Genomic DNA, 19,009 nt, shown 5'->3' with positions numbered 1-19,009 from the left:
AGGCACCAAAGTTATCAGCCGGAAGAATCGTCGTATCACAATTTGTGATTTCCTAACTTCTTTTACATTACTTTTTATTTTATTGTCTTGTTAAAATAATGTTTCAAATAAAAGCTTTTATTAGAAATTCTATCACGACTGTTTGATTGGTGTGTCTCGATCACAGCACTGTATGAGGGCACAAATTAACGTAACAAATTCATGTACAGTTAACTAATACAAAAAAAATGGAATCATAGTTTAACTAAATATTTTTAATGTAACAACAAAAAATGTATTATTGGCCCGCCTCCAACTGCTGGCACATGTCCCGAAGCTTCTGCAGCTCCTCCATTGCCACATTGTGCTGCTCCTGAATCCGCGCCATAGTGTGGATAAGCCTTTCTATGCCGGCTTCAAGATCCTCCTTGTTCACACTGACGACAGCTGTGGGTCAAAAAACATAACATTAATAACACTGTAGTCTCCCGATGTGTCTTTGCTTCTGTGAAGGAAAAACGAAAAAAAAACAGTCAGCATATAAGGCAATACTGACTTGGGGGGGGGGGGTGTTTGGGTTGGGGGTGAAAGAGTGGGCCTGCCACAAAATCAAAATAACTTTATTGTGGGAACCTACTAGGATGTTGAGGCACGGAGGGCACTTCGGGATCAGAGTCCATGTTGAATGCCTCGTGCTGTCGGCGGCGGCGCTGTCTCTTTGCCTCTGTGAAGGGAAAAAAAAAAAAAAGGTCTGTTAGCATATATGGCAACAGTGGCTGCCGGGGGAGGGGGGAGGAAGAGGGGACCTGCAACTGAATCCAAATCACATAATTGTGGGAACCTACTAGGATCTGGAGGAGTTGACCCAGAGGGCACAGATCCAGAAGAGGCTGTGCGGGATGCCTCGTGGTGGCGGTGGTGCTGTGTCTTTGCCTCTGTGAAGGAAAAAAAAAAAAAATTTTTTTAAAAAAAGGTCTGTTAGCATATATGGCAACACTGGCTGCCGGGGGAGGGGGGGGGAAGAGGGGACCTGCCACTGAATCCAAATCACATAATTGTGGGAACCTACTAGGATCTGGAGGAGTTGACCCGGAGGGCACAGATCCAGAAGAGGCTGTGCGGGATGCCTCGTGGTGGCGGTGGTGCTGTGTCTTTGCCTCTGTGAAGGAAAAAAAAAAAAAATTTTTTTAAAAAAAGGTCTGTTAGCATATATGGCAACACTGGCTGCCGGGGGAGGGGGGGGGAAGAGGGGACCTGCAACTGAATCCAAATCACATAATTGTGGGAACCTACTAGGGTCTGGAGGAGTTGACCCGGAGGGCACAGATCCAGAAGAGGCTGTGCGGGATGCCTCGTGGCGGCGGCGGTGCTGTCTCTTTGCCTCTGTGAAGGAAAAAAAAAAGGTAGGTCTGCAGTTAGCTGTGCCACATAGTACTTTTCACCGTTCATACTGTCCCATAGCTGTGGCACATAGTGGCTCTGCAACATTCAAACTGTCCCATAGCTGTGCCGCATAGTGGCTCTGCAACGTTCATACTGCCCCATAGCTGTGGCACATAGTGGCTCTGCAACGTTCAAACTGTCCCATAGCTGTGCCACATAGTGGCTCTGCAACGTTCAAGATGTGGCACATAGTGGCTCTGCAACGTTCATACTGCCCCATAGCTGTGGCACATAGTGGCTCTGCAACGTTCAAACTGTCCCATAGCTGTGCCACATAGTGGCTCTGCAACGTTCAAGATGTGGCACATAGTGGCTCTGCAACGTTCAAACTGTCCCATAGCTGTGCCACATAGTGGCTCTGCAACGTTCAAACTGCCCCATAGCTGTGCCACATACTTTTGGGTACCTGCGTACTGACCTCTGCGAATCTCCTTGCGAAGCTCCTGCAGGCGCTCTGGGCTTTTGGACTTGAGATCGCCCCATTTTTTCACAATCTGGGCCTTGCTGCGAGTTATCCCAAACCGCTTCCTGAGGCCCTCAGACACCACACGGACAACTTCATCCTTGTGCTGGTTGCGGTGCAGCACCAGCCCAGTTGTCTCGTACTGCATCCAATCCATTGTTCCAATAAGGTACTTGAGCTCTGGGATGCCCATAGGAGGATCACGGCGACTGGCAGCCATTATCAAGATGTCAGGGAACCAAAACAAGCTAGCGCAGGCACGCCGGAACGCTGTAACGTCATCACGCCGTCATAGACCACGAGCGTACATTACGTGACAAGGGTACAGATGGCAATTTGGACGAGCACACTCGTTTGGTCTCTTCCCGGCCAATGCAGCGGACAGAGCCCTCATATTATAATGGTTGGTCACAGTGTCAGACACCAATGCGACACAATGTTCCCGTTTCCCACTTCGGCCAGCCACCCCCTAACCACTCCTACACGCCAATACCTTCACATATGGCTTCGCCCATCAGGCACCCAAGTTATCAGCCGGAAGAATCGGCGTATCACGATTTGTGATTTCCTAACTTATTTTACATTACTTTTTTTTTTATTGTCTTGTTAACATAATGTGTTAAATAAAAGCTTTTCTTTGAAATTCTATCACGACTGTTTGATTGGTGTGTCTCGATCACAGCACTGTATGAGGGCACAAATTAACGTAACAAAGTCATGTACATTTAACTAATACAAAAAAAAAATGAATCATAGTTTAACTAAATTTTTTTAATGTAACAACAAAAAATTTTTTAACCCGGTAATAATATGTATTATTGTCCCGCCTCCAACAGTTGGCACATGTCTTTAATCTTATTCAACTCTCCGATTGCCAGATTCTGCTGCTCCTGAATCTGCGCCAGAGTCACGCACAGCCTTTCAATCCTGGCTTTAACATCTACGATGGTCACACTGCCGGCTGCTGTTGTTGAGAAAGCATAAAAACATAACATTAATACCACAGTATTATCCAGATAGTGGGCTGTGATCACATCCCCATAATAGCGTAAAGGATGAATGAAACATCTGAGGCGGCGGAAGGCTCTGAAACGGCCCTTGATGTACAGGGTTACATAGAGAGATGCAGTGAGTGACAATCTTAAGCGAGTTGGAAAAACTTACGTGGCAAGACCTCGTCTGGGGTCATATTCTCCGGAAGAGCATCAGGGGGCCAGTACTGCGGTGACTGGGATGCCTCGGGGTGGCTGCGCTGTTTCTTTGCCTCTGTGAAGGGAAAAAAACAAAAAAATATTTAACATAAATGGCAACAGTGACTGCAGTTGAGGGGGGGGGGGGGAAGAGGGGACCTGCCACCAATTTCTAATCACATTATTGTGGGAACCTACTAGGTTGTTCAGCCGTTGACCCAGAGGGCGCACGGACATGTGAGGCGGGGTGGGAAGCCTCGTGGCTGCGGCGCTGTGTCTTTGCCTCTGTGAAGGGAAATTTTTTTTTTTTTTTTAACATAAATGCCAACAGTGACTGCAGTTGTGGGGGGGGGGGGGGGTAGAGGGGACCTGCCACCAAATCCTGAACACATTATTGTGGGAACCTACTAGGTTGTTCAACCGTTGACCCAGAGGGCGCACGGACATGTGAGGTGGGGTGGGAAGCCTCGTGGCTGCGGCGCTGTGTCTTTGCCTCTGTGAAGGGAAATTTTTTTTTTTTTTTTTAACATAAATGCCAACAGTGACTGCAGTTGTGGGGGGGGGGGGGTAGAGGGGACCTGCCACCAAATCCTCAACACATTATTGTGGGAACCTACTAGGTTGTTCAGCCGTTGACCCAGAGGGCGCACGGACATGTGAGGCGGGGTGGGAAGCCTCGTGGCTGCGGCGCTGTGTCTTTGCCTCTGTGAAGGGAAATTTTTTTTTTTTTTAACATAAATGCCAACATTGACTGCAGTTGTGGGGGGGGGGGGAAGAGGGGACCTGCCACCAAATCCTGAACACATTATTGTGGGAACCTACTAGGTTGTTCAGCCGTTGACCCAGAGGGCGCACGGACATGTGAGGCGGGGTGGGAAGCCTCATGGCTGCGGCGCTTGGTCTTTGCCTCTGTGAAGGGAAAATTTTTTTTTCTTTTAACATAAATGCCAACAGTGACTGCAGTTGTGGGGGGGGGGAAGGGGACCTGCCACCAAATCCGGAACACATTATTGTGGGAACCTACTGGGTTGTTGAGCCATTGACCCAGAGGGCGCACGGACATGTGAGGCGGGGTGGGAAGCCTCGTGGCTGCGGCGCTGTGTCGTTGCCTCTGTGAGGGAAAAAAAAAAAAAATTTTTTACATAAATGGCAACAGTCACTGCAGGTGGGGGGGGGAAGAGGGGACCTGCCACCAAAACCTAATCACATTATTGTGGGAACCTACTAGGATCTGTAGGCACGGAGGGCAACTCTGGATCAGAGTCCGTGTCAAAGGCCTGGTAAACTCGACGGCGGCGCTGTGTCTTTGCCTCTGTGAAGGGAAAAAATAAAAAAATTTTTTTTACATAAAAAATTTTTTTTTTACATAAATGGCAACAGTGACTGCAGGTGGGGGGGGGAGAGGGGACCTTACAACAAATCCTAATCACATTATTGGGTGAACCTACTGGGTTGTTGAGCCGTTGACCCAGAGGGCGCACGGACATCTGAGGCGGGGTGGGAAGCCTCGTGGCTGCGGCGCTGTGTCGTTGCCTCTGTGAGGGGAAAAAACAAAAATTTTTTTTTTACATAAATGGCAACAGTGACTGCAGGTGGGGGGGGGGGTAGAGGGGACCTTACAACAAATCCTAATCACATTATTGGGTGAACCTACTGGGTTGTTGAGCCGTTGACCCGGAGGGCACAGCGATATCTGAGGCGGTGTGGGATGCCTCGTGGCGGCGTCGGTGTGTCTTTGCGTCTGTGAAGGAAAAAATAACGTTCGATCAGCAGATATGGCAACAGTGATATTTGACCATAGCAGGGCCACATAGTGCTCTGCACCTTTCATTATTGCACCATAGCAGGGCCACATAGTGCTCTGCACCTTTCATTATTGCACCATAGCAGGGCCACATAGTGCTCTGCACCATTCATTATTGCACCATAGCAGGGCCACATAGTGCTCTGCACCTTTCATTATTGCACCATAGCAGGGCCACATAGTGCTCTGCACCTTTCATTGTTGCACCATAGCAGGGCCACATAGTACTCTGCACCTTTCATTGTTGCACCATAGCAGGGCCACATAGTGCGCTGCACCATTCATTATTGCACCATAGCAGGGCCACATAGTGCTCTGCACCTTTCATTATTGCACCATAGCAGGGCCACATAGTGCTCTGCACCTTTCATTGTTGCACCATAGCAGGGCCACATAGTGCTCTGCACCATTCATTATTGCACCATAGCAGGGCCACATAGTGCTCTGCACCTTTCATTATTGCACCATAGAAGGGCCACATAGTGCTCTGCACCTTTCATTGTTGCACCATAGCAGGGCCACATAGTGCTCTGCACCATTCATTATTGCACCATAGCAGGGCCACATAGTGCTCTGCACCTTTCATTATTGCACCATAGCAGGGCCACATAGTGCTCTGCACCATTCATTATTGCACCATAGCAGGGCCACATAGTGCTCTGCACCTTTCATTGTTGCACCATAGCAGGGCCACATAGTGCTCTGCACCATTCATTATTGCACCATAGCAGGGCCACATAGTGCTCTGCACCTTTCATTATTGCACCATAGCAGGGCCACATAGTGCTCTGCACCTTTCATTGTTGCACCATAGCAGGGCCACATAGTGCTCTGCACCATTCATTATTGCACCATAGCAGGGCCACATAGTGCTCTGCACCTTTCATTATTGCACCATAGCAGGGCCACATAGTGCTCTGCACCATTCATTATTGCACCATAGCAGGGCCACATAGTGCTCTGCACCTTTCATTGTTGCACCATAGCAGGGCCACATAGTGCTCTGCACCTTTCATTGTTGCACCATAGCAGGGCCACATAGTGCTCTGCACCATTCATTATTGCACCATAGCAGGGCCACATAGTGCTCTGCACCTTTCATTGTTGCAACACAGCAGGGCCACATAGTGCTCGGCACCATTCATTATTGCACCACAGCAGGGCCACATAGTGCTCTGCACCATTCATTATTGCACCATAGCAGGGCCACATAGTGCTCTGCACCTTTCATTGTTGCAACACAGCAGGGCCACATAGTGCTCTGCACCATTCATTATTGCACCATAGCAGGGCCACATAGTGCTCTGCTCCTTTCATTATTGCACCATAGCAGGGCCACATACACACCACATACACACCCAATTAACCCTTCGCCGTGCAATACTTTTGGGTACCTGCGTACTCACCACTGCGGATCTCACGGCGAAGCTCCTGCAGGCGCGCTGGGCTTTTTGATTTAAGATCTCCCCATTTCTTCACAATCTGGGCCTTACTTCTCGTTATCCCAAACTGCTTCCTGAGGCCCTCAGACACCACCCGCACAACTTCATCCTTGTGCTGGTTGCGGTGCAGCACCAGCCCTGTGGTTTCATACTGCATCTGATCCATAGTGGTAATCATGAACTTTAGCTCTGGGACACCCATAGGAGGATCACGTCGCCTGGCAGCCATTTTAAGGATGTCAGGGAAGCAAAGCAAGGTAGCGCAGGCACGCAGGAACGCTGTAACGTCATCACGCCGTCATATACCACGAGCGCACATTACGTGCCGCACCGGCGTTATATCTTCATCGTTCGAACGTCATTTACTATGTGCGTTCCTTCTGTAGCGCTCAGCCGTCACAAATGTGACGCTGTCCATAAACGGCAACGCTATAGCGATGCGGATCGCGCGGGAGAACTGCACAGTTAAGGACTTCCTCTGGGCGTGGTTAGGTGCTGCTTTATAGCGTCTTTTTATCTGTAATGGCTGGAAGACAGAGATCTGCCCCTTTGGGGCACACCGAGCTCCGGTTTTTGGTACATCGCATGGATGCACTTGATTATGAGTGCCAGAAGACTCTCCCAGCACACCCGAACCAACATAAGCAGGAGGTGCTGCGTCGCATTGTCCAAATGCTGGATAGGAGGTTTGGCGTCCGCCGGAGTGCACAGCAGTTGCGTAAGAAATGGGCCGACCTCCGACACCAAAATCCACACCTTCTTGCTGAGTTGCGTGCGGAGACAAGGCGAGGCAAGTACCAGTATGGGGGAATTGGGCGATGCACGCTTTTATGAGGAGGTAGGCCTGCGGGCTATTTTTTTTGGGGGGGGGCTCTAGAATCCCTGTTCTTTGTTTTTAAAACATTACTTTTCTTTCATTTATGTGTAGAGAGAAGGCGACGGCAACACAGACCTGCCATTGCTGCCAGTTCTCCTTCATCCACCAACAGCAGCAGGCCACAGCCCAGGACCTCACGTAAGTGTACCATCACTCATAGAAATGTAATTATAGCATAGGTGACATAACAGTGTAGCGTACATATTGTATACATTATCCTGCGCGCACAGTGCCCGGAGGAGAAATAATGGCAGCTAATCAGTAGACGCGCACAGCCATGATGCTCTTCTAGTACTGCGGCATACACACCGTGTCGCACATAATACGGAGCACACACAGCGCCGCACACACAACGACGTACACACCGTGCCGCACACAGTACCACGTACACATCGTACGGAACACACAATATGGAGCACACACAGTTCTACACATATAAAAGACAAGCTTCTCTGTTACAACTTCTCCAAATGCTGCTGCAAAACACGATCAGAACACAGCGTTCATTCCCTTTGAATTTTAGGACTAATTAAAGCAGGAACCGTATTGGTTTAAATGATTCCCTTTGCTCTGCACTTGGTTTACAACATACAGTATAGGAATGTCTAAACATTTTGTTTGTTTCATTTATGTGTAGAGAGAAGGCGCCGGCAACAGGCACCTCTCATTGAGACAAGCTCTCCTTCATCCGCCACCAGCGGCAGCCCAGAGCCCGGGACCTCAACATGTTTATTGACCATGCGGCCTCGCACCCCAACACCACCCTCAACACCTCCCTTCCGGCCCTCATTTTCCTCCCCCGGGTCGGCGGCCTTCTCCCCAGAAGCTACCATACGTAAGTGACAAAAACAGCGAGCGCTTTGCAACGGCGTGTTCCATAGTTAAACAGATCTGTTATTATTTCCTTTTAGCAGCAGTGGTCAGATGTCATGGATGGGAAATAAGCAGTAGTGGTTCTGGCAATGAAGAACCGGCGTCCCTTCTCCGTAAGTATTAAGATAATACGAGTGGATATCTCGGTGGAATGTCACAATTGACAACAAAAACTGTAAAATTTAATTAAAAAAAAAAAGCCCTGTGTGCCCGGACCAAATAGTAATTTACAACACACTCAATTTGGTCCAGCAACAGAGGTCGATAGGTATTTTCAGCGGAATCACCATCAGTTCTCCAACCTCTTCTATCCACAGAACCGCCCACCGTGAGAGAGCTCCTGGCCAGACAACTGCGCCTGGAGCGTACAGCAGCGCTCCTGCAGCAGACAGCAGCGCTCCTCCAGGCTCAAGTTGAGCAGCAGGGCGTGATGCTGCGACACCTGTTGGGCCGTGGAAGAAGATAATTTTTCTTTTTTATTGTTTTTTTGGTTATGTTATATTTTGGAGTTAGATTGTTACATATAAAGAAATTGTTATCTAAAAAAAAAAAAATTCTCATTATTTAATGTTTATGGAGCTATAAGGGTTTACAACACTATTTTTTAGGCATCTCATCACATTTTAAGTCATTTACAGAGGTTTATATGATTGAAAATACGATTCTGTGTGGGTACACCTTTGTTTGTGTGCATGGCAGAGCTTGGAATGGAAGGAAGTCAACATTTGACTTTGGAATGCAATATAGACCGACCGCTATAACGTAGTATCTAAAATGAACAATCAACAATAACGGGAGAAATAAATACAATTTAATTTTATTACAGAAAAGACAGTGACCTACTCGCAAATTTACATTGTGGACACGAAAGCATAACATACATATTGTTGAGTAAACAGCAAAACAAAAAGAAATATTTTTTTTATACGGCGCGATCCTGCCAGGGTACAGCTCCAGAACCATTAAAGTACTGACAGTATTTTTCTCGACAGTCCCTTGCATCGTCTGCCTGTCTGCCAGATCCCAGCGCTTGAAGAGCTGTTAAATTATCAGGTTGTGTACGCCATTCCCCGGGCACAATATCTCCGGTTCTTGGGTCCACTGCATCAATAAACGAAGGAGGAGAATAGGAGCTCGTATCATGATGTCTCAGGAAATTATGGAGCACACAGCATGCCAAAACCACAAAGTCTATAGACGGCAGCTTCAAGTTGATAGCTGTGTGGAACACTCTAAACCGATTAGCCATAATCCCAAAGGCATTTTCAACCACACGACGGGCCCTCGACAACCGGTAATTATAGATTCGGCGCTCCGGTGTGAGTGTTCTCTGTGCAAATGGCTTCAGCAAATGTGGATGAAGAGGGAAAGCTTCGTCTGCGATGAAAACAAAATTGAGGTTTGCTTTTGTGTCTTCATTTACTGGCAACTGCAGTTGATTGTTCCTTAAGCTTTCCCCAAATGAAGTGTGTTCAAAAACTCCACCGTCGGAGACTCGACCATTCATGCCAACATCCACATCGACGAACTCATAGTTCGCATTGACAAGGGCCATGAGGATCACACTGAAATATCCTTTGTAGTTGAAAAAAAAAGGATCCAGAGTTGGCTGGTTGCGTGATGCGCACATGCTTTCCATCTAATGCACCACCGCAGTTTGGAAACTGCCACAGCTGATCAAAATCGGAAGCAATCTTCTTCCAGTCCTCCGCCGTCTTGGGAAACTGCAAGATGAGAAGGAAACATGTACAAATTAGGTCAAATATATTGTTGTGCACATACACTCTCATGTGGACATCCTAGAGTGATTGACGCACAGTTTTGATTAGTATAACAAAGTTATAGTCAACAATCCAGAATATGCAGGCAGCCATTTTATCAGACGGCTTCACTGACTGAGAGGGGGTGCAAAACAATATATCAAAATAATATAACCTATTAAATTACGTTGGGAGCAGCAAATAAAAGAAGGGTGGCGCAGGATTGGAGCAGCACATGTCAGAATGGAGCCGCAAAATGGGAGCAGCACATGTCAGAATGGAGGCGCAGGATCGCAGCAGCACATGTCAGAATGGGGGCGCAGGATGGGAGCAGCACATGATAGGATGTAGAACATATACCAATAGAAATGCGCGCAACCAGGGCGTAGAACGGGTTAAATAGCTAGTATAATATATCGACATAACACAACAGCCAAAATAATATAGTAGTACCTCCATATAATGCCTTAAGCTGTGCACAATGGCCTCGCATGTCTCCGGAATCACAACGCTCAGGAAAGGTCTGGAAACAGCTGCGGAAAACTGCAAATCCTGAAGAGACCTTCCTGTTGCCAGGAACCGCAGTGTCACCGCCAACCTTTCATCCACGGGCACGGCTGCACGCATCGGCGTATCACGCCTTTGTATGAGTGGCGTAACAGCAGACAGTATTATTTGGAAGGATTCCTCTGACATCCGAAGGTAGTTTCGGAAATCATGAGGGTTATTGTCACGTAACTCTCTTATGAGACCCATGTGTGACAATGTGGATCTTTTCTGCAGCCAGCTCCGGGTCCACATGCGACGTTTTCGTTTAGGACGTCTCTCCTCTTGGAGACGTGCTGCCTCAAACACCAGGGCAGCAGCAACAACAGAACTCTCATCGGAAGTGAGCATAGTTCCTAAAAATAAAACAAATGTACAATAAATACACGTGCTTACAAAACAATGTTTTGACCATTGATCTAATAACTATATATGTTACTACTGGCATTAAATGGGGCAAAAAAAAAAGGGAAAAAAAAAAAGGGAAGAAGCCAGCACTGCTCATGGTCAGAACGCAATAACTGAAGTGCAATTGCACATAAATTCTAACTGTATTTCAAATATGAGACATTTAGCAAACAATTGATCAATTCTTTGAGCTACCCCGCCCCTTCACGGCATTCTCATAATGGGGTAGTCCTAATCTACGTATTTTATTTACGTTGTGCCATTATGGCCTCCTGAATGTATAAAAGAAAAAAAAGGACCACATTAAATGCAAACTGTACCTGGAGCATTTTCAGAGTCACTCCCTTGGTGCCAGGAAAGGCAAGCGCAGGTAAAGGCCGATCAGGTCCAGTGCGGACATTTCAGATCTGGCTTCCACACTGCCAAACCCGCACCAAAGATGAAGGGTGAGACAGGCTGAGACACAGGTGCTCAATTAACTTGAGCCTGAGGCAGGGCAGGGCTGCTGTGTGTGTGCACAGCAGCCTATCAATCACAGTGAACACAGAAAGAATGGCGCAATAACCCAGCGTGCGCGGCAACAGTGGTGGTCAGCCACATACCAATGCAAAGCAAGAAAAAGGGAAGAAGCCAGCACTGCTCATGGTCAGAACGCAATAACTGAAGTGCAATTGCACATAAATTCTAACTGTATTTCAAATATGAGACATTTAGCAAACAATTGATCAATTCTTTGAGCTACCCCACCCCTTCACGGCATTCTCATAATGGGGTAGTCCTAATCTACGTATTTTATTTACGTTGTGCCATTATGGCCTCCTGAATGTATAAAAGAAAAAAAAGGAAAATGTCTGAAATGTCCGCACTGGACCTGATCGGCCTTTACCTGCGCTTGCCTTTCCTGGCACCAAGGGAGTGATTCTGAAAATGCTCCAGGTACAGTTCGCATTTAATGTGGTCCTTTTTTTTTTTTTATACATTCAGGAAGCCATAATGGCACAACGTAAATAAAATACGAAGATTAGGACTGCCCCATTATGAGATTGCCGTGAAGTGGCGGGGTAGCTCAAAGAATTGATCAATTGTTTGCTAAATGTCTCATATTTGAAATACAGTTAGAATTTATGTGCAATTGCACTTCAGTTATTGCGTTCTGACCATAAGCAGTGCTGGCTTCTTCCCTTTTTTTTGCTTTGCATTGGTATGTGGCTGACCACCACTGTTGCCGTGCACGCTGGGTTATGTGCGCCATTCTTTCTGTGTTCACTGTGATTGATAGGCTGCTGTGCACACACACAGCAGCCCTGCCCCGCCTCAGGCTCAAGTTAATTGTGCACCTGTGTCTCAGCCTGTCTCACCCTTCATCTTTGGTGCGGGTTTGGCAGTGTGGAAGCCAGATCTGAAATGTCCGCACTGGACCTGATCGGCCTTTACCTGCGCTTGCCTTTCCTGGCACCAAGGGAGTGATTCTGAAAATGCTCCAGGTACAGTTCGCATTTAATGTGGTCCTTTTTTTTTTTTTATACATTCAGGAAGCCATAATGGCACAACGTAAATAAAATACGAAGATTAGGACTGCCCCATTATGAGATTGCCGTGAAGTGGCGGGGTAGCTCAAAGAATTGATCAATTGTTTGCTAAATGTCTCATATTTGAAATACAGTTAGAATTTATGTGCAATTGCACTTCAGTTATTGCGTTCTGACCATAAGCAGTGCTGGCTTCTTCCCTTTTTTTTGCATTAAATGGGGCAGTCAACCATCTCGATCTGTAAAAGGATTAATTAATTGGGCCACGCTACAGCTGTGTACCTGAGGTTCTCTGGCCTACCCTACCCTACTCTCCATAAAGGAACAATCGACCACGCTCCAGCGTTTATCCCCGTTGAAGGGCAACATCTGCTACGCTGTAGCGTTATGCATACCTTTTGCGGTAAAAGTCTGTAGTTATAGTAGTTATAAAAGTACAGGGAGTCCAGCGAATTTAGGAGTTCTGTATCCAGCACGTGCTACAGAGAGAAAGGAATAGAGCGCTCGACAGCTCCGGTTTTATCCGCTTGGAACAATAGTCCTTTGTCTGTCGAATGAGCGCACAGTATTGTACCGCCCAATCAGCACACGGGAGGTGGAGAATTTTGCGCTCCTACGTAGCCAGCTCCTCCGCCCTTTACATCGTATACAATATCGTGCACACCTTTGTTACACCATGCGATCATGCCGCCACAGCGGGACACTAGACGACGAAAGAAAGTTTCAATCGATGTGCTACGACGTACGATTCACAGCGGGGTCCCTGATCGCAGGAGCGTGTCACACACTGCGATATCGTAACTATATCGCTCGAACGTCACAAATCGTGCCGTCGTAGCGATCAAAATTGTACTGTGTGACGGTACCCTTAGTAAAATTTGCATTTCTTCTGTTTGGAACAGATCTCTCAGGTAGGTTCTACCTTGAGTGCTAAAGGCAAGTCTATTTCATAATTAGCTTTAAAAGATGACATACATCATTTTGGTACATCCTATAATCCTATAAAAGGACATACTACTGTCCCGGGAGCGGAAAATCCCACGAGTTGAAAGGAAGGATTCCTTCCGCCTCGAATGCTTTGCCCTAAGATATTAGGACCATCTACAATTTGCATAGTTTTAGGCGCTCCCTTAAGACACATTTGTTCAGAGCGGCCTATCACGTTCCCTAATCAGTCATGTTATGTTTGTGTGTGCGTAGCCCATTCACTATCTCCATCTATCCCCACCCCCTGAAGATGGCTGTGCCATCATTGTAAATAAAATATTGTTGATACACACCTGTACATTGTATCTTCCCCGCCTCATTGTAGATTGTCAGCTTTCACGAGCAGGGTCGCCTTATTTTGCTTTAATTATTATATGGTTGTTACTTATGACTGTTGTGTTTGAAACTGTCAAACTGTAAAGCGCTGCGGAATATGTTGACGCTATATAAATAAAAAGTTTATTATTGTTATTATTATTAATCCTTCACAAACTCCACATTCGGCAATCAGACAGATTCTTGTCCCATAAGTCTGTTGCGTTTTGTTTACCAGGGACATCAGCACTGCCACTGTACCTTGTGGTGAAGCAGCAGCACTGTGTCGTGTGGCAGAGGATCCCATACTGTACCTTGTGGTGAAGCAGCAGCACTGTGTCGTGTGGCAGAGGATCCCATACTGTACCTTGTGGTGAAGCAGCAGCACTGTGTCGTGTGGCAGAAGATCCCATACTGTACCTTGTGGTGAAGCAGCAGCACTGTGTCGTGTGGCAGAGGATCCCATACTGTACCTTGTGGTGAAGCAGCAGCACTGTGTCGTGTGGCAGAGGATCCCATACTGTACCTTGTGGTGAAGCAGCAGCACTGTGTCGTGTGGCAGAGGATCCCATACTGTACCTTGTGGTGAAGCAGCAGCACTGTGTCGTGTGGCAGAGGATCCCATACTGTACCTTGTGGTGAAGCAGCAGCACTGTGTCGTGTGGCAGAAGATCCCATACTGTACCTTGTGGTGAAGCAGCAGCACTGTGTCGTGTGGCAGAGGATCCCATACTGTACCTTGTGGTGAAGCAGCAGCACTGTGTCGTGTGGCAGAGGATCCCATACTGTACCTTGTGGTGAAGCAGCAGCACTGTGTCGTGTGGCAGAGGATCCCATACTGTACCTTGTGGTGAAGCAGCAGCACTGTGTCGTGTGGCAGAGGATCCCATACTGTACCTTGTGGTGAAGCAGCAGCACTGTGTCGTGTGGCAAAGGATCCCACACTCGAGTCGCGGCTTCTAAGATAAATGAAACTGTATTCAGGGCTCTTACTGTTAAGACCCCATAGTCTCACTGCCTCACAGTAGATAATCTCCCTCTGTGATGAGGAAGAAACCTACTTTTTCTCTAGCCATGGAATATGGTTACTCCCACTATGGCAGTCTGTGTATAAAGATCCCTGAGAAGATTGCCTCTTGGGATATGTATGTGCGTATATGCAGATATGGACAAATAAGTTGACATACTTTTAATGTCTGCACTAATGACTCGTATAAATGCAGTTCCGAATAATTTCAAGTGTCGGAAGATTTTTACTTGCACCACCACCACCTTCATCGATTCAGAGTCCAGACTCCCTGTGTCTAACATCAGTAAAACAGGAGTGATGATCCACGTTTCTCTTTCAGCGCTTCTAATGAGAAGCCCGACATTGGTAATGGCAGGAGATATTTCCTGCCGGATGGTGTATTCCTTAGTTTTAATAATATATAACCCTTACTTGGGGTCAGACTTCTAAGGATTTGGAATAGACGTGATCTGGATGAGTAATGTGCGTACATCCCAATGCTCTGCCATTATCCATGTACTAACTGTTATTGGTTTGATCTTCCCGCAGTCCAGGGCCTCTGTCCTGCAGGTCTCCTTGTAGTATGGTAAGCTGGTCTGTAACCAAGGCTTAACCTGAGCCCAAAGGACCGATGAAGGAACAGTCCTGTGTTATAAGCACATGCAGCTTATTATTGGTCGGTACAGTCCTCATGGTGTGGTGGTTGTGACTTTCACCATATTTTGCTGGGCAATAAGGTTTTCTAACCCTATTCTGGGGTTGTTATGTTTATTAGTATCTATCACAATAAATAACTGCTGTAGTTCATTATTGGTATTGGAGTACAATGGGTGTATTTCACTCTCTGCTTCTGATGTTTATTTCACTTACCACATTCATACTGTATTTGGCCATTATAGATGTATATCAGACACTACGGTGATTTTCTTTTCTTTTTTTCTATGTTTTTTCTGATCTTTCAGATCATTTATATATCTAGTCTGGTTTTTGCCTGGGACTTTGATTCCTGGCTTCTGTACCCACCCTGGAAGAGTTGCTTTGGTATTCTCCATGGTGCTGTCCTGAGGGACGTAATGGAAAAAGGGAAATTAGACTTACTGGTAATTCCATTTCCAGGTAGTCCCTCAGGACAGCACCCGTAGTTCCCTCCCTTATGTTTCTGTTTTTTAGGATTGTTCGGGATTAATCTACCGGAAGATCGTTTATCCTTTGGGTCACCATGGCTCGAAATTAAGATGAAGCAGTTTAATGGTTATTACTAGGGTTGAGCGAAACGGGTCGAACATTTTCAAAAGTCGCCGACTTTTGGCTAAGTCGGGGTTTCATGAAACCCGATCCGACCCCTGTGCGGGGTCGGCCATGCGGTACGCGACTTTCGCGCCAAAGTCGCGTTTCAATGACGCGAAAAGCGCCATTTCTCAGCCAATGAAGGTAAACGCAGAGTGTGGGCAGCGTGATGACATAGGTCCTGGTCCCCACCATCTTAGAGAAGGGCATTGCAGTGATTGGCTTGCTGTCTGCGACGTCACAGGGGCTATAAAGAGGCGTTCCCGCCGACCGCCATCTTACTGCTGCTGATCTGAGCTTAGGGAGAGGTTGCTGCCGCTTTGTCAGAAGCAGGGATAGCGTTAGGCAGGGTCCATTAACCACAAAACCGCTTGTGCTGCAGCGATTTGCACTGTCCAACACCACCCTCGGTGTGCAGGGACAGTGGAAGTTTTTTTTTTTTTTTTTCCCCTCAGCGCTGTAGCTCATTGGGCTGCCCTAGAAGGCTCCCTGATAGCTGCATTGCTGTGTGTACGCCGCTGTGCAAACCAACTGCTTTTTTCAAAGCACAAATCCTCTTGTTCCTTCCTTTCTGCACAGCTATCTTTTTTGTTTGTCCACACTTTTTATTTCATTTGTGCATCAGTCCACTCCTTATTGCTGCCTGCCATACCTGGCTGAGATTACTGCAGGCAGGGAGATAGTAGCTGCCTGCCATACCTGGCTGAGATTACTGCAGGCAGGGAGATAGTAATTGTAGGACATTCCCTGTTTTTTTTTTTTGGTGGGAGATTAAGATTGGCAATTTGGCATTTCTGCTAGAGTGCCATCCCTGTGTGTGCCATCTCTCTCACATAGTGGGCCATAGAAAGCCTTTTCATTTTTCTGTATTTTTTTTTGTGGGGTGTATAAATTCTCCCTGATAAAAATACAGTGGGAGATTAATATTGGCCTTTGGGCTTGTGTGCCAGTCCTGAGTGTGCCATCTCTCTCACAAATAGTGGGCCATAGAAAGCCTATTTTATTTTTTTTTGGGTTTTATAAATTCTCCCTGAAAAAAAGGGAGATTAATATTGGCCTCTGGGCTTGTGTGCCAGTCCTGAGCGTGCCATCTGTGTCAGTCCTGAGCGTGCCATCTCTCTCACAAATAGTGGGCCATAGAAAGCCTATTTAATTTTTTTTTTGGTTTTATAAATTTTCCCTGAAAAAAGGGAGATTAATATTGGCCTCTGGGCTTGTGTGCCAGTTGTGAGCGTGCCATCTGTGCCAGCCCTGAGCGTGCCATATCTCTCACAAATAGTGGGCCATAGAAAGCCTATTTAATTTTTTTTTTTGGTTTTATAAATTCTCCCTGAAAAAAAGGGAGATTAATATTGGCCTCTGGGGTTGTGTGCCAGTCCTGAGCGTGCCATCTGTGCCAGTCCTGAGCGTCCCATCTCTCTCACAAATAGTGGGCCATAGAAAGCCTATTTTTTTTTTTGGGGGGGTTTTAGAAATTCTCCCTGAAAAAAAAAGGGAGATTAATATTGCCCTTTGGGCTTGTGTGCCAGTACTAAGCGTGCCATCTCTCTCTCTCTCTCAGTCAGTGGGCCATAGAACGCCTATTTTTGGTTTTATTTGTTTTCTAAATTCTCCCTGAAAAAATCATTTTATTTTATTTGGTTTCTAAATTCTTCCTGATAAAATCATATTTTTTTTATTATTTTTTTTTTCTAAAGTCTCCCTGAAAAAAAAAAAAAAAACAGTGGGAGATTAATATTGGCCTTTCTGCTTGTGTGCCAGTCTTGACTCCTGGGTGTGCCATCTCTCTCTCTCTCTCTCTCTCTCTCTCCAATTGTGGTCCATAGAAAGCCTATATTTTTTTTCCTTGATTTGGGTTCCAAAATCTACCAGAGAAAATAACTACATCAATCATTGGTAGAAAAATATTGGCCTCTGGGCTTGTGTGCCACTCCTGACTCCTGTGTGCGTCATCTCTCAGTCAGTGGGCCATAGAACGCCTATTTTTGTTTTTATTTGTTTTATAAATTCTCCCTGAAAAAATCATTTTATTTTATTTGGTTTCTAAATTCTTCCTGATAAAATCATATTTTTTTTATTATTTTTTTTTCTAAAGTCTCTCTGAAAAAAAAAAAAAAACAAAAAAAAAAAAACAAACCCCCCCAAAAAATGGGAGATTAATATTGGCCTTTCTGCTTGTGTGCCAGTCTTGACTCCTGGGTGTGCCATCTCTCTCTCTCTCTCTCTCTCTCTCCAATTGTGGTCCATAGAAAGCCTATATTTTTTTTTCCTTGATTTGGGTTCCAAAATCTACCAGAGAAAATAACTCCATCAATCATTGGTAGAAAAATATTGGCCTCTGGGCTTGTGTGCCACTCCTGATTCCTGTGTGCGTCATCTCTCACTCAGTGGCCCATAGAAAGCATATAGTTTGTTACATTTGTTTTCTAAATTCTCCCTGCAAAAATCTATTTTTTTTTTTTGGGGGGGTTTCTAAAGTGTTCCTGAAAAAAATAAAAATAAAAAAAAAATAATAGTGTGACATTAATATTAACATTTGTGCTTCAGTGACAGTCCTGCGTGTGGGGCATCTCTCTAATTTGCAGCCACCAAAAAAAGAGTGTGTAACATTGGGCCTGATTTTCGCTGTGGTCTCACCAACCTGTAAAGGGGTAGCTAAATCATACTGAAGTTATAGCTCACCGTGTAAGTTGTGTGACTGCAACAAATAACGTTAGTTTGGTTACGTTTTTAAAACAATGAGGAAGTCTAGTGGAAGAGGTCGTGGCCGGGGGCGTTCATTGTCAGCTGGTAATGAGGGTAGTGGTAGTGGTGGAGCATCAGGTGGTCGTGGGGAAAAAAATATTGCACCTAAGTCTGGAGCTGTGGAGCCAGGTTCGTCGTCCGGCTACACAAGGCCTCGAACGCTCCCTTTTCTGGGATTAGGAAAACCGCTTTTAAAGCCGGAGCAGCAAGAGCAAGTTTTGGCTTATCTTGCTGACTCAGCCTCTAGCTCTTTTGCCTCCTCTCGTGAAACTGGTAAAAGTAAAAGCAGCGCGTCGTTAGTGGATGTTCACGGTCAGGGACAAGTCACTTCCTTGTCCTCTTCAGCAAAAAC

General features: G+C 46.2%; 1 protein-coding gene and 2 long non-coding RNA genes across 4 annotated transcripts in view; all 3 read right to left on the bottom strand.

Moving 5' to 3' along the window:
- Positions 1 to 276: 276 nt before the first annotated feature.
- Positions 277 to 1,110, bottom strand: LOC138647122 (uncharacterized). 2 transcript variants are annotated; one of them, XR_011314889.1, is made up of 3 exons: positions 1,049 to 1,110; positions 617 to 703; positions 277 to 426 (listed from the first exon to the last, which is right to left on the bottom strand). It is a non-coding gene; the product is annotated as an uncharacterized lncRNA (long non-coding RNA). The 2 variants fall into 2 exon arrangements; XR_011314888.1 differs by lacking the exon at positions 1,049 to 1,110 and adding an exon at positions 825 to 866.
- Positions 1,111 to 2,641: 1,531 nt separating this feature from the next.
- Positions 2,642 to 19,009, bottom strand: part of LOC138648102 (uncharacterized) — an 83,920-nt gene continuing 67,552 nt past the window's right edge. The window contains exons 3-7 of the mRNA XM_069737608.1: positions 4,730 to 4,816; positions 4,301 to 4,387; positions 4,100 to 4,186; positions 3,050 to 3,151; positions 2,642 to 2,849 (exon numbers count right to left, since the gene is read on the bottom strand). Coding sequence (XP_069593709.1) covers positions 2,701 to 2,849; positions 3,050 to 3,151; positions 4,100 to 4,186; positions 4,301 to 4,387; positions 4,730 to 4,816 — 512 coding nt within the window. The 3' untranslated portion in view covers positions 2,642 to 2,700. The remainder of the gene's footprint in view (positions 2,850 to 3,049; positions 3,152 to 4,099; positions 4,187 to 4,300; positions 4,388 to 4,729; positions 4,817 to 19,009) is intronic.
- On the bottom strand, positions 8,861 to 10,733 carry LOC138647121 (uncharacterized). Its single transcript, XR_011314887.1, has 2 exons — positions 10,285 to 10,733; positions 8,861 to 9,795 (listed from the first exon to the last, which is right to left on the bottom strand). It is a non-coding gene; the product is annotated as an uncharacterized lncRNA (long non-coding RNA).

Source organism: Ranitomeya imitator, chromosome 8 (genome assembly GCF_032444005.1).
Source record: "Ranitomeya imitator isolate aRanImi1 chromosome 8, aRanImi1.pri, whole genome shotgun sequence".
NCBI classification, from domain to species: Eukaryota; Metazoa; Chordata; class Amphibia; order Anura; family Dendrobatidae; genus Ranitomeya; species Ranitomeya imitator.
The sequence above is the reverse complement of the archived record's forward strand: the minus strand, read 5'-3'. Positions and strand labels throughout refer to the sequence as shown.